Consider the following 16,087-nt stretch of genomic DNA (forward strand, 5'->3'; position numbering starts at 1 on the left):
TGAAACCCAGAGAAGTAAAGTAACTTGCCCAAAGTCACATAATTCCTCCCCTTTAGCTCTCATTGCCCTAATGATTAAATCATAATTGTAAGAAAAAAAAACAGAACAATTAAGAATATGATGCTATATAAGTGAAAGTTATCAATGAACTTAGTTACCAACGAAATTAACTAGGGCATCCAATTTCTGGAATCCAAAACTAACTTAAAAACATTGAAAGTATTTAAAAATAATCTCAATCATACTTCATATCCCAAAGGTAAGGACTCTTTTTTTTTTTTTAATTCCAAAGCACCCGGACACTCCTTGATTTCATTAGCATTTTTCATCAGCTCTATTTTAGAACTTAGCATAAAAATATCTTCCTTTATCATTATCAGCAGCAGGAACCAACTTCCCATAAATCAACTGTACCTTCACATTGCAAGGGCCATGTAATCACCCCAACCTCAGAAGCTTATAGCTCAACACCAATACATGCTTCTAAAAATAAGTCCTCAAATACAAAATCACTAAACTGGAAAGGATTAATCTTATAGTACCTAAGAATTCTACGCTAAAATTAGACTCATTTGCAAAGATTCATGAAATATTCAGTTACAATACAGGTTCCATGAAAGAATGACTGGGTTTACAAGAAGCCATATACTCTAAACCTAGATCTGTTATACCATCGAAGGAGGACTTTCAATGTTTCCCAGAAATGTCAATAAACGAAAGTAATTTGGGGAGGCTTCTCTAGTATTTAACAAACTCAACTCAAAACCTGAGTGTTCCCACAGAGCAGACTGATGTAGAATTTGGCCTTTTAAAGGCTGAAGGGCTAAACTCTAAGAATTTGGTTTTAGGGACCTGTGACGAAGCTGAATACTATAACACTATTCCCTGGCTTGATAAAATCCACACACGTTTAATCAATGGATACTCCCCAGAAGGCGCTGAGTTCATATAAAGCTATGGTAATCAAAACAGTGTGGTACAGCGTAAAGATTAGATCACCGAAATAGACTAGGAGACCAGAAATAGCCCTACACGCTTCTGGAGGTGGCAGACATGCTCATTATCTTATTGTGGGGATGGTTTCATGAGTGTATACATATGTCAAAACTTCTCAAACTGTACACTTTAAATATGTGCAGCTTATTTTACGTCAATTATACCTCAATAAAGCTATTTTGTTTAATGTCACTTTCTTATTTTCCAATGTCCTCTCTATATTGTGGTAAATTGTTAATTGTTCTCAGATGATAACATCGTTTATTCTCTTTTCTCTCTATTCCTAACTCATAGACAACGTTATACCACCCTCTTTCTCCCCATCTCCCTTACATCCTTGCTACACCAAGGTGCACCACCCAAGGGGTTAATCATGGTTAGTTTAAGCCCATTATAGTAATACTATTTCTCTTTGCTTTCCCAGCTTCCCTTGAAGTTTGAGGTGACCGTGTGACCCAATTCCGGCCTTTATAATGTATAAGGGGATGTCTATTGGGGATTTCCAGGATTATAGTTCCCTCCTGGATGAAAGCTGGCTGCCTTTGCAGCCCATCCTGCCCTGGATGTGGTTGTGTGGGGATGTGATGATTGGTGCTATAGAAGCTATCTTGCTACCTTGAGATAAAAATCTATAGATGTGAAAAGGCAATAGGCTGAGGAAAGCAGAAAGAAAATAAAGAAAAGGCCTGGATGCCCAACATTGTTGAGATACTGCAACAAACCAAATTTTGCTTCTAAAACTTCATGAAGCGTAAGAATGACCTGGGGAATCTTGTTAAAATGAAAATTCTAATTCAGTAGGTCTGAGGTGGGCCTGAGAGTCTATAGCTCAAACAAGTTCTCAGGTGAATGCAGATCACAACCTGAATAACAAGATTCTAGACTTCTCATATTGTGAATAATTAAATGTGGCTTTATTTTTTTAAGCCACTGTTAGAATCCTATTACTTCCAGCTGAAAGCTCTCCTAATTCATACTGATTGGTTGGCGATTTTCACTCCGTTGGATTCTCATAGAAAAGGAGAAACGTTTCTGAGGGTAGAACTTTTGCTTAACGTATCCAGTCCCAAACCTCTGTGACACTGGTATGCAACTTTGAGGAATAAGCCAACTTACGTAAGGCCAACCAAGATTCGAGGACATTTCCTATAATTGAAAGGTAAATGTTTTTCTCCTCCTTAACCAATCATTTACTTAGTCATTCAATCAGCCCTTTGTTCGTTCATTCAAATATTATCAAGCACATAGCAGATGCAAAACACTGTGCTAAGCACTGGATACTTAGGAGAATAAAACACAGCCCCTGCTTGCTTAGAATCATGCCATTGTAAGTGCAGGTAGAGAGGATAAAAGAAAGGCTGGCTTACAGTCTTCACATCATTGGTGCCAATAATTCCTCCTATCTCCCCCAGATCCTTCAGCAGCAAATTCAGGATCTCGGTAGCCCTCTTTTTCTGGTGATTGCTAAGCTCTTGCAGCTGGCTCAGCTCTCTTTGCGTGGTTGTCAATGTAGTCTGCAAAACACATTTTAACAACAAATTAAAAGGGACACTCATCAATTTCATACACATGGCATTGCAAAGAATAACAACATAACGTAGGATAGCGTTCTTTTATCATTTCATGTGATTTCAACACAAGAGCCCTTTTAAGCCAGACTATAGCATAGCACTGCATTCTCTGATAAGAAAAGGAATTTGTCTTGGCCTGATATGTCATTTGTCTGCATATCAGACAACAACTTCCAGGTCAGTTATTAAATAAGTTATTAAAAATAAGTTATTAAAAATAAATAAAGCCCAAAAGGAATCCTTACGTTTATTATGTGTAATCATATCGTCCTACCTACCAAATGTTCTGTTTCAGTCCACATTCTCCAGGGTCTAAACATACCTGCAAGCATCCCCACCTCCACTTCCAAACAAAACCTGCTCCCTGGGACCACTTCCAAATTCCCATCTGGCTTCAAAACAGATGGGTCTGGAAGGCCCAAAGGGACATCAGTGAGTCTCGAAAACAACCTAGAAAAAGTCTTTTAATCTTCACGGTGAAGCTGAATTGAATACTTCACCTCGTTTCAAAATTGGTCTGGTTCAACTGGAGATGGCTTCTTAATATATAGCAGACGCTCCATTTTACTACCAAACACGAACAAATCTACCTTTCCCATCCTTCATGTATGTTACCCAAATGTATATATTTTTAATTAACAAACTCTCAACACCAACAGAACAGCTATCTTTTGGTGTCTTGGTACTAACTCAGCCAACAAAGAAAATAATTTCCCCAAATTATGGAGTTGTAGAGGTTAATGCGAAGCCATTCATGTAATTCTTCCATATGCAGCTATTTTTACTAGAGCATTTTTACTAGAGGACTTTTAATGATACGACTAAAAATAGCACTCTAAACCAGTCTAGCAGTACTTTGGTTTGACAGAAAATAAAACCTGTATCATGGAAAACATTTCATTGTTTTGGGAAGCAACTAATACCAAGGACTAGTTAAAGAATATGGCAGAAAACCATAAGCAGAGAAAATCTAAGTCTCCTTCTTTCCTACGTGACTTCTGCTTTGTTTCTCTGGTTCTTGTTTTTGTTTTTATTTTGGCATTGCCACTGCTTCTTACACTTTGTTTTTAAAATCCACAGAAGCGGTAGTTCCCATCTTGGGAAACATTAAAAAGTCTTCCTTCGTGCAGCTGAATGTATGGAGTAAGGAGCATTTTCTATCAGCTCTACGGTCAGCAGATCAGAGCTTTCCTGCACCATCTGCTACTTCCCCTTGCCTGGGAGGACTGGCTGTTTTCCACAAAGCAGGCTGGGCACAATCCCATGACACCAGGCCACCAGGCCAAAGTGCCAAGGGCAGCCAGTTACAGCCACTCGGCTTCCCACCGCCCATCTTCCAAGTAGAAAAACACAAAATGGACACATCCCACCACCAGCCACCTCACCAAATGTTCACTGGCCCTCTGCCACTAGCTCACTGAGCAGAACCTTCTCGCTGGGAGAATCTGAAAATTAGGAAATGTGAAGACTGAAACACTGGCTGAAAAGGGCAACAGACAAACCAGGACAGCTTGGTCCTAGGCGAGGATAAGCAGCTCTGGGGAAGGAATGAACTGCATTCAGGAGGGTGTAGACAAGAAGAGTGAAATCCAGACCTTCCACAGGTCAGCCACTCTCCCCTGTTAATCTAATATTTTGAGACTTATTTGCTAAGACTGTAGCATATGCACAGGTCCGTGCTAAGGGCTTTATGTAAACTGTCACTAATTCTCACGCCCTGAAAGGAACATGTTATTATCGCCATTTTTACAGATAAGGAAATGAATACTCAAGTTTAAATGTCTCGACGAAGGCCTAATAGTTGTAAAGTCAAATTTTTAGCTAGGGTTTTTCTGGCTCCAAAGTCTGTGCTCTCTTGACTGTCCTAACAAGGCATCCCTGCTGGTGTTACAAATCCCCTAGATATAAAACAGTTCTGACATGCAGTTCCGGGGGGAATGGACAAGTCACTTACACAAAGTATTTCAATAATTGGAGGATTTCAAAGAATGCATCTATGCCTAACACCGAAGAACCACTCAGCCAAATGCCTCGCTATATACAGTGTCTGTCAGCAAACATTAATATAAGTACACGACTGGCTGCTGAGGAAGTCCTGCCCCCTACACACAAATGCTCCAACCGTTTTCTGGGCCAGCTCATCTGTCAGCTGTTCATTGGCCCTGGTCTTGTCCTCCACTTCCTGTGACTTCTGGTCGTAATTGACAGCCAGCTCCTCCAAGGCCTGGAGAACTTCTTTCACCTCATCTTTGGCTGCCTCATTTTCAATCTGGAGACGTGTCAGCTCCTCCTGAATCTTCTCATAGTCTCTTCTTGTAGAAGCTAAAAGCTGGGGAAATTAGATGGCATGGAACTGGTGAATCGAATGTTCAAGAGTTTATGCTCTGTGCTCTATCCAAAATAAAGTAATTTTTTAAAAAAAACAGATAAAAGAAAATAAGTTGAAAAGCTCAGGATAACTAGAAATGCTACTATATATCCAGATGCTAAATGAAAAAATAGCATATTGTTTTGAAAATCTGTTTCTCTTTCTTTCTAATTTTTCTTTCTTTCTTTCTTATTTAAAGCTACATAGGCTTAACTCCAAGAATTGATTACACATCAAAAAAATATATAAATAAATCACCACACTTTGTAGCTGGCTGGCTATTCCACAAGTTGAACAGAGGACGAGGAGGAATAATTTCCAAGGACTATAATAATACTTACATGGCTTTTTACTATTATCATTATTTCACATTGTAAACAGGTCGATTTTAGAGTCAACCAAAACAGTATAAAAGGGCAGTCACTAATTTTTCTTTTTTTTTTTTTTTGGCGCTATGCGGGCCTCTCACTGCTGTGGCCTCTCCCGTTGCGGAGCACAGGCTCCGGACGCGCAGGCCCAGCGGCCATGGGTCACGGGCCAGCCACTCCGCGGCATGTGGGATCCTCCCGGACCGGGGCACGAACCCGCGTCCCCTGCATCGGCAGGCGGACTCCCAACCACTGCGCCACCAGGGAAGCCCACTAATTTTTCTTAATATTCATCATGGATTATAGAAGAATATACCCCAAATATTAACACTAGTTAAAAGTGAATGACTGAGCTTATGGATACTCTCATTATTTTTGTGCTTACTATATTTTCTGATTTTCCTGTAATGAACAGATATTGTCTTGATAGTAGAGAAAAAAAATATTAAGAGTTTTAACTGTAACAAAAAGGAAAGGTTATCACAGGCAGTTGTACCAAGTTGGAGATGAAAAGCAACAGAATGGGAGGAAGATGGCAGGAAACACAAAGCAAATGAAGACTCTAGTTAAAAGTGGAATCAGTTAAATATGGTTCCTGCCAAGGGAAGTGTTTGGGCAGAGGGCATAATCATTGTCCTGGAGAGATGAAGGATAACAAAGAGGAAGAGAAAAAGATCGTTAGAGAGAGAGTTATGTCTACGAGAGGGCTGGGACTGGAGCCATGAACTTAAGCCACTTGCTATAATTGCATCATATGATCCAACTCACAGCATTTTAGCAACAAAGCAGAAAGCACCCTAAAGCACAAAAAGAGAAAACATACTTAGATGTCCTCAGTAAGAGAATTACGAATCATCTGTGTTTGATAGATTGGCTATCTGTTCTTTGCTTAGGTTCCTATTTGTAAAGTGCTTGGCAAAACACAATACAATAGAGACATTTACTGGAGAATTGAATGCCATCCAGGAAGAGACTGAAAAAAATTTCCCTCCTCGTTACCGTATCACATATATTCTAACGCAACACTTGGACCCCTATCTTCTTTGCTTTCCTCTCCTCTACCTTCTACTTTTGTTTTTGGGCTATTTTTTTTCCTACAAGACAGCACAAGAACATGGTGCATATCAAAGACCTGAGCTGTCTGATTTGCAAAGCCGAAGAAAGGCAGAAATGGCAGAAACCAGGAGCGCTGGGCCCTGAGTATGAGGAAGCAGAATCATCCTTGCCCGACCTCCAAGCTCCTCTATTTCTGCCCTTCATAGACTGTGTAGCAGCCAGCTATGTACTCTCAAAACCCTAGAGTTCTAGGAAGTCACATTTATTTTCTAAATTCCCCTAAAATCAGCTTTCAGCAGGCACTGAAAGGAAATCTTCCAAGAAATTTTCACATGATGCAGTGATTTAAAAAAAAAACACTTTGCGAGTTAAATTTCTGGAACAAACATCAACAACAGAGTCATAAAAGAACTGTGTAAAAAAATTTTCTTATTGCATTCTTTACCTCATCCTGATCCAACATCTGTTGCTTTAGCTTTTCAGCCAGCTGGCTCTGCTGGTTAATTTCATCATCCTGAAACGAAATACCATATTTAATTTTTTGTGGTCGGTTATGTCATTTTTGCTATCCTGGTTTCTCGACGGATGACCGTTGGATAGCAGGATGCCAGCTATAAGCTGGCTGATAAGATGAAGGAGATGGTGTGGTGCTTCCCCGCAGAAGAGAGACTGGTTAAAATACCACTTTGCCCACCTTGCTCAGCCAATGAAACATCTGGATATTCTGGGAAATACAATATCCTACACATTCAACTCAATTCCCGCTCATCCAGAAATCGGCGGTGAAGGGCTTGGGAACCGAAAGGAACTTTGGAGCTATCCCTCCAGCTTAAAGATGTTAACCGTGAACTCCTAGCTCAAAAAATAAGGAAATGGGGCCTCCCTGGTGGCGCAGTGGTTGGGAGTCCGCCTGCCGATGCGGGGGGCGCGGGTTCGTGCCCCGGTCCGGGAGGATCCCACGTGCCGCGGGGCGGCTGGGCCCGTGAGCCATGGCCGCTGGGCCTTGCGCGTCCGGAGCCCGTGCTCCGCGGCGGGGGGGGCCACGGCGGTGAGAGGCCCGCGTACCGCAAAAAAAAAAAAAAAAATAAGGGAGTGAATTTCTAGCCAGCTGCAGTGTAATACATACATGTCCCAAACCTTGTTAACACATCTGTGGCCGGGAACACTGCCATTTGATCGGTAGAAGAGACCAGTATTTCCACTTAAAACCTCTTACGTGCAGAAACTGGAAAACATTCACTAGAGAATTAATCTTTGGCATTACAGAGCTCCCTTTGATTAGGAGCTAATTTTCTTACCAGTCTGAAAAAACCTCAAGGAAGCTGGTGTGCAGAAACGTGATTGCTTCCTTTCTGGCCTGTCATTGAAGTGGGAAAGGATCTCCCCACAGGCAAGTTCACACTTCTCACTCTCAACTTCTGCCACTAGGTGTTGCTGCCACAAAGGCCAGAACCGCGGCCTCTCGCGGCCCCGTGCAGGCACCTCTGCCTCTCCCCTCCTTAGATGCGGTCCACCCGGTGTGGAAAGCAGCAGGCACCCAGCAGGCCTAACCGCACGAGACTCGGTCTTGGTTACGAAGATTTTCACGAGTTCAAACGGAATTGGGAAGCACAGCCTGTGAAGAAAGACAGCTTGGCTTCACATGTGCCTCTCCCTTAGGAACAGGAGGAAATGCTCTGTGGTGACGCTTCTGGGGTCTAAACCCCAAGCAGAGTCGGATCCAGTTCAGTGTTACTGTGTCCGTCCTTGTGCCAGGAGCTGCCCAGGTGTTTCCATGTGCAGCCCACAAGAAACCTGCACTGTGCTTTCTGCCTTTTCCAGGGGCGGGGAGGGAAGAGGGTAAACCCAAGGGCCTAGGTGGCAGAACCTCAGTTTCCCACGGGATATTTTCCTGCCTGTTTGGTCGTGTTTGTGCATCCATTTAAATCAGATTAAATGTAAAAATCTATTAAATCACAACTGGATGCTTTCCATGGAGCAAGTAAATGCTAACACCAATATTATGAGATCTGCATCTCCTTTTCCTTTGTGTAGAACATCTTTGGGGCTTATTTCTCTGCTCAGGGAGATCCTGTTTCTACTGAACTTTTTACACCAACTCACCTATTTTATGTATAAGAAAATTCAAATACCAGAATATTTTCCAAAAAGTGCTCGGAAACCTATTATCCACGGACTAGATCTTAACAGCTGGCATCAAGCCCGTGTAAACATGTTCTAAGAGATGCGCTTGAATGTACAGATATAGACTGCACAGCACATCTTACTCTGAAGTTCTGAAAATTGTTTTACAATTTAAAATTCTTTAATGCTTCTAAAAAATACTTCAAGTCAGATTTCTGGCAGGAGAATTAGGGAAGTTATATCAGAGTGAAACCTCCCCCCAAAAATGGTACTTCCACAGTGAGAAGACTATATGTTGGGCATATTTTCTCTTCTACTTTATAAACTTAGAATGTCATTTACCAGGAACGATTCTGTGCTTATGTCCCTCCGCACATAAATATTAAACATCTTAACATGAAAGACTCAAGAAGTTTAACATGGGGGAGCTACCATCTCTTCCCCTGGGACGTATGAGCAACAGCTACAAGTGACATAAATCACAAGAGAAGCAAAACGGTAGTGCAAGTGCTTTGTTCTTATACTGTGTTCATTCCAAAGCCTGAGACGCAGGCTTGCTCCTGACAGGTGAAGGGCTGCGATGCAGTGATTTTTGAGGTACTGTGAGAATCTAAGGGCCCTTAGCCCATCTGGGAAGGATGAAGAACAAGGATTACATTATAAGGACACGAATCACTTACATCAGAGACATTACCAAAACTACACTTACCCTTTCTTAAGGAAACTTCTCTAAGGAATTAGCATAGTCTACTGCGATTCTTTTTTAATTTTCAAAACTTTCAGAGTAAGATGTGCTGTGCAGTCTATATCTGTACATTCAAGCGCATCTCTTAGAACATGTTTACACAGGTTCACTCTGATGCCAACTGTTACGATCTGTCTATGGATAATGGTTTTCCAGGAACCTTTCAAAAAATATTCTGGTATTTGAAATAAAATAAGTGAGCCGTCAACAGGTCACTGGTCACCTTTAATTATAAAGATGTTTTTGTTGCAATGGTAATCAGTGAAATGAGGTTCAACTTCTACTTCTACTTACACTTAATTCCTCTCTTACAACTCCAACAGTACAGAAGCTCTGGAGAGGTGATGGGGAATAAGAGAGACAGTGGCAGTGCTGAGCTGCCTATCTTACAACTCTGCTTTCAGCCCACCTCTGTACCACCACCCCTCTGATACCATATATAATGTGGCTTCTCCCTTAAGCAAACAAAGGGAGGAGACAGAAAAGAAAGAAAGAAACCAATATTTATTGAGCATCTGCTATGTCTTAGAAACTTTTACTCCCCAATGAAACCTTTTAAAGTAACAGATGCGAACTCCATGTTGCAGACGAGAAAAACATCTTCAGTAGGTGGGTCATCGGCCCAGGTCTCTGCATTGTTAACTCACAGGTCTGACTCTAAAGTACATGATTTTTGGAAAAAACCTAAATGTCCATCAACAGATGAATGGATAAAGAAGATGTGGTACGTATATATGCAGTGGAATACTATTCAGCCATAAAAAGAATGAAATAACGCCATTTGCAGCAACGTGGATGCACCTAGAGATCATCATACTAAGTGAAGTAAGCCAGAAAGAGAAAGACAAATACCATATGATATCACTTGTACGTGGAATCTAAAATATGGCACAGATAAACCTATCTATAAAACAGAAATAGACTCACAGACATAGAGCACAGACTTGTGGTTGCCAAGGTGGGGGTGGGGGAAGGACTGGAAGTTTGGGATTAGCAGATGTAAACTATTATATAGGATGGATAAACAACAAGGTCCTACTGTATAGCACAGGGAACTATATTCAATATCCTGTGATAAACCATAGTGGAAAAGGATATAAAAAAAGAACGTCTATACGTGTATAACTGAGTCACTTTGCTGTAAGCAGAGATTGGCACTACACTGTAAATCAGCTATACTTCCATAAAAAAAAAATTAAGTATTAAAAAATAATAATAAAGTGCATGCTTTTCCATCACACAGAGATGCCCTGGAAGAGCACCTGTCCTTAGACCCCTGGAGGGGCAGCACAGAGGGACAGAGCAGGCAGCAGGGAGGAGACCGCATAGTCTTTCTCCCACTGCATTCTTGACAAATTCATTAGGGCGGAAAAGTTCCTCATTTCAAGGGCTAAGGCCAAAATGGGATGAGCACCGGAATGGGAGTCAGAAGATGTGTAATCTCACTGCAGCTCTGCCCCCTACAGGTGATGTAAGTCATCTAACCACCCTGGGCTAGCCTTTCATCTAGACTTAGATACTTTCAGCACTGCCACTAATAATCTATGAAGGTGCCCTGTACCGACCCATGCATTCTCAAAAGTATCACACCACCTACCTCATCAGAAGCATGAAATAGCTCCTAGAACCTTTAAGAGGAGGACAAATAAGAATGACAGCTGACAAGTCATAATCAGGCCATCCATGGGTAGAGATATGAAGGTCAAACCACTAGCTTTGGTGCCCCCCTCCCCAGGCTGAGGCTCTGGGGCTCAGTCCTCTCAGATCTCTCAGCATCACCCTGTGATGGACCACACATGCTAATCTCAAAATGTGTGCTTAACAGGGTTCAAAACACACGCTAAAGGAAAATGATATAACAGAAAATGTCCTAGGTTGGTCATTAGGTGGCCGAGGCTCTAGGGTCAGCTCTGCCAGCTACCAACTGAGAACTGCCAAGGCCTGGCATTTCCTACACTTCAGGAGCTGGAGTCAAGACTCTGAAGTCTCCCTCAGAGCAAAGAGAAATCCTCATGCTGCCAAGGTAAAAGATCCCAATTCCAATCACTGCGGGCTTCTATTCATAGAGAATAGAGAGCGGAATCAGGTTATCACCCCGCATCCAGGATTCTTTGGGGATACTAAAAATGAACCATCAATTCTAAATGCTATTAAACAATAGCATTTCTTTGGAGAAATCGAGAAATCCACAGACACTATTCACTAACTTACTGATCTCCCTTTTCTCTCATTTTGTTTGAGGTTTTACATAAAACACCTGGGTAGAAATGGAAGGGTAACTATGTCTAGTGCCTAAAGAGTAATTAACCCAGCTCTCACAGTGTGAATATCTTATTAAATGTTACCCAAAGGGTAGGGTGACCCCAGTTTAACACTGCAGTTATAATGCAAACCCCCCCGAGTCGTAAGCACAAAGAGAACCAGCTTCCTTATGGCAACCAGTTACGTTTCCCTTGTGAAGGTGATACCAGACTCTGAGCTTTACTCAGAAGAGACAGGCCTGTAAGATTAATGACAACGTTAACATAACAAAGCTGTTTCATCCAAGCCAGAGGTGTCCCCGAGCACTCTGCGCTGAACCACAGCAGAAAAGATTAAATCAGACTAAAAATATCGGCAACCTTGATGAAATGCACTGAAAGGATTTAGATATTCCAAGGGCAATATGCCAAGATCACATGAAACATCAATTTTATTTCCTTTGCCTCTGGGATTCCTAACCCGACCTTCTTTGGGAATGAATGATACAGTGTTCTCCAAGATCTCTTTTCCTTTATTCCAGTTTGTGCACTGACATGGCTCTTTGAGTCCCAAAAGTTTGCCATGAAATTAGACATCCCAGCATGTCCAAACTACTTCGTTCAAGAGGATGCCCCTGAAAACAGCCTTACTGATGCTGCTACTACTGGCTCCTCATTCCAGGGTCTTAGAGCTACATAATTAAAGTACACACCTGAGTTTTGGGAGCTACCACCTTTGCCCCTATAGCTGGGACACTGCTGGAATTTCCAAGAGGTGATGGATAGGCCCAGAGAAGAAAACAAGGGACAATTCAAGAAAGATCACACAGCCTCCACTCTCATGCAGTGATAAGGCCCCATCCAATTTCTAGAGGTGAAGACGCTGTCTACCCAGGTCAACACTCCACTCTTCCGATCAAGTATCCATTCCACATGAATCCAATTCCCTGAGTCTGCCCAATGAAGAGCTAGGGTAAATACTAGGAAGACAGGCACAAACAGCAGTCCGCAGCCCTACATCAGTTCCGGGGGGCTTGAGCTGCTTCCAGCCAATAAATCTAGGACCTGCTGCTTTTAGTTTTTGTACCAGTGTGAGGTCTATAATCTCTGACTACAGACCTTATCATCCAGTTGTCGGTAGAGACTGGAGATCTCCTCATCATACTTCTCCTTCTCCTCTGCAGAGATGCCAGCAACCACAGGAACAATGTTGTCTATGATGGGGGTGTTATCACAGGGCTCCAGGGACTTCTGGTCCTTAGCACTGATCTGTTCATCCTCAGGCACAGCTTCTCCTGCAAAGCACAGCCAAGAGGAGTTAGGGATTGAAGAATTTCAGCGTGCAGCCCTCCAGGAAGAGGTCCAAAAATAGTCACTCCCGTGAAAAAGACACAGAGGACAGAATAAGGAGCTGTTGCATAGAGTTATAGCTTGTGTTCTTTCTATTTGACCAGAAAGGTCACAGTGAATTGACCAAAATGGGTCTAAGGAAGAAGGAGACTATGTAACACTCCCTCCCCCATGATGCATCACTGAAGTAAACTGGTTCCATCAACCACACAAGCTCTCCAACTTTGCAGTGATACCCAGAAATTTTGCATACAATTTTCTTTGTTGAGGAATATGCTAGGGCTTTACTAGAATCATATTCTCTCTAGCGATTGATTCAAAGAGAAACAGACCTCTGAGGCATCCTAATTACAATTAATTAGGTTACTGTTTCATTAATAGAAACAGCAAAATCAAGGAACAAATTCACCATTGTTAATAGAACACCGTAGGGCCCCAATCCTCAGACTCTGAGAATCTCTCACTCTGAAACAGGAAGTCAGGGTAGCCCCGGACCCGGGAACTCTGACTGACATCGCACAAACACACGTCCCACTACCACTCTCTCCCCCAGGAAGTCAGAATTAATTGTCTCAACTGGAGAGTTCAAATAGAATAATTTCTTGTGATATCAGGTAATCCCAGGAAAGAAAAAGCAGCCCATCTAGAATATCATGCAGACACTCTGCAGACCGCTTCTTGGTCTGCAGAGGAGCATTTATGGGGCCTTCGAAGGAAGTAGTACCAAATGTGACCATGCAAATTGAGGGAAAAGGTGAAGTTCTCAAGCTGGTCAACGGCTATCCCCAACAAGAAAACCACCTTGCAAAGACAGACTGCATAAAAAGGAGTCGATGAAAACCACGTGGCTCAACTGTGTCTTTTAAATATCTTCTTGGAAAGCAAACCAAAACCAAACATACTTTTCCATCACAATGTTTACCATCAGTTTCACACTCAGTTTGCTACAATCAGTGAGTGTCTGCAACGTTCCAAGCCTCACCCAGTTCTCAGCCCGTAAAATGCGTTCTGTGGAATTCCCCAGGAAAACTGTCCTGAGCCAGAGGGAATTTCTCACAGAGAAAAAAAAAAAAAAAAAAAAAAAACCCCCAAAAAAAAAGGAAAGACACAATGTTTACCATCAGTTTCACACTCAGTTTGCTACAATCAGTGAGTGTCTGCAACGTTCCAAGCCTCACCCAGTTCTCAGCCCGTAAAATGCGTTCTGTGGAATTCCCCAGGAAAACTGTCCTGAGCCAGAGGGAATTTCTCACAGAGAAAAAAAAAAAAAAAAAAAGACACCCCAAAACAAAGGAGAGAAGAACTGAACTAATCCATGGCTTCATGAACAGTATATATCAAGTCTCAAGAAACCCACCTGAACACTGATTGTGTACATTTATCTCAATATAAACAAAGCACTGTGATGGGTTAGCTTTGCTGCTTAAGACTCCATTATCTCACTTGATAATCACAAAACGGTACCATAGGCCTCCACGTCAAATAAAATTAACACTCAATGATCTCACCTTGGTATCACAGTTCCATTTGAAGCAGCAACTTGAAGCAAAGCCTGGAATAAATGATTACTTTGCTGAATACAAAACTGAGCCAACTTGTTTTTCTTCTGAAGCTCAACTACACTGTACTGTACCTAAGCCTTTTTCTAAAATTATTGACCTGAAACAAAACCAGAATATCTGAGTAGCCTTTGAGTTGAATCTGAACCAAATCATTATTTCATTCAGTTCCAATTCCTGGTTTGAAGCATCCATCAACAACCTTAGTGCGCAGACCGGATTTCATCCAATTAAAGGATCTATATTATCTAGAGCTTGCTATGTCCATGGGCTATAAAAGCAATACCGTGTTCTAGTTCCTAAGGATTTGTGTGTGTGTGCTTCAAAACATTATATATATATAAAATTATAAAAATATATATGTAAATATCTTTTTTTAACCATAGAGGATATACTAAAACTTTCGCCCTCCTTCTCCTCTACCTCCCAACTCTGTTCCTTCTCTAGAGAATTTCACCACTAACACTTTGGTAAATGTCCTTCCCCCACTCGGATCATGACTGTATCTCTCTCTAATTTTTCAATCCTAGCTTCTGAAATTTGTGAACAGGGCAATCCAGTGCAGTATGAATTGATCTTCCAGCTAAAGCATATTGAAGATGAAATTCTTAACTGCACTAGACCAGAAACCAGCCAGAATATAGTCATATTGTCCACAGGCCAATTCAGCCCAAGTCCAGAGGTAAGATACAAAAACATCTGAAAAGGACATATTCCCTGCATTCTTTGGTTCCAAATGGCCACAGAGGCAGTGATATCGTGAGGTTGGGGTGAGCTAAGGAGTTGCCCAGTGTGTATTTCCGTTTGTCTGGGTGGGCAGGAGTCAGGGATGAATCCCACAACCTAGCAGTGGGTGACCTGCTCTAACCAAAAGTCACAGGCTTGACTACCCCTAAAACTGCCCTCGTCTTCCACTGAGAAGTTATAGCATTACAAAGTTCCAGACTTGTCCCAGTTTAGAGAGGTTCAACAAGCTAGCCAACACTGCTCTGAGGCACCTGAAAGTGACCAACAGACACTGCATAAACATGGTCAGTGGGACACTAAGCCACCTATCAAGCCATTTCCTGCTTAACCTCTCGCTTTTTGTAAAGGTGAAGAAATAACAATGCCTTTAACACAGCACTGTTCTAAAGATTAATTAAACTAGTATATGTAAAAAACACAAAAGTCCATCTCTTATCCCCTCCTCTTCCTGACGAATTGTCAACTTTTTAGGTTTTGCAGATAAAATATCATTTTTACTTATCCTGAGATTAGTGTTTCTGGGGTCTTCACAATACCTTTGGTAGTTAGAGCTCAGTTCCCCCCAAAAATACAATACAGCCATACGAGTAGTGCCTTTAGGGTTTATTTATTTTTAACATCTTTATTGGAGTATAATTGCTTTACAATGTTGTGTTAGCGTCTGCTGCATAACAAAGTGAGTCAGCTATACGTACACATATATCCCCATATCCCCTCCCTCTTGCATCTCCCTCCCACCCTCCCTATCCCACCCCTCTAGGTGGTCACGAAGCACCAAGCTGATCTCCGGGCGCTATGCCGCTGCTTCCCACTAGCCTGGGTTATTTTTATTATTGTGAAAACAATATTTGAAACCTATAGCAGGTTTTCTGGTTTCCCTTGAACAATTCTCTGAATCGAAGCATCAACATGTCCCCCACAAAACTACATCTAAACAGCGAGCCCATCCCAGTTTTTATTCTA

At 41.9% G+C, this 16,087-nt stretch overlaps 1 protein-coding gene across 1 annotated transcript in view; it reads right to left on the minus strand.

The window, feature by feature from the left end:
* KIF5C (kinesin family member 5C) overlaps window positions 1-16,087 on the minus strand; it is a 160,279-nt gene that overhangs the window by 39,298 nt on the left and 104,894 nt on the right. The window contains exons 12-15 of the mRNA XM_024756264.1: window positions 12,588-12,763; window positions 6,805-6,873; window positions 4,690-4,896; window positions 2,364-2,510 (exon numbers count right to left, since the gene is read on the minus strand). Coding sequence (XP_024612032.1) covers window positions 2,364-2,510; window positions 4,690-4,896; window positions 6,805-6,873; window positions 12,588-12,763 — 599 coding nt within the window. The remainder of the gene's footprint in view (window positions 1-2,363; window positions 2,511-4,689; window positions 4,897-6,804; window positions 6,874-12,587; window positions 12,764-16,087) is intronic.

Source organism: Neophocaena asiaeorientalis, unplaced genomic scaffold (assembly GCF_003031525.2).
Source record: "Neophocaena asiaeorientalis asiaeorientalis breed wild unplaced genomic scaffold, Neophocaena_asiaeorientalis_V1.1 scaffold447, whole genome shotgun sequence".
NCBI classification, from domain to species: domain Eukaryota; kingdom Metazoa; phylum Chordata; class Mammalia; order Artiodactyla; family Phocoenidae; genus Neophocaena; species Neophocaena asiaeorientalis.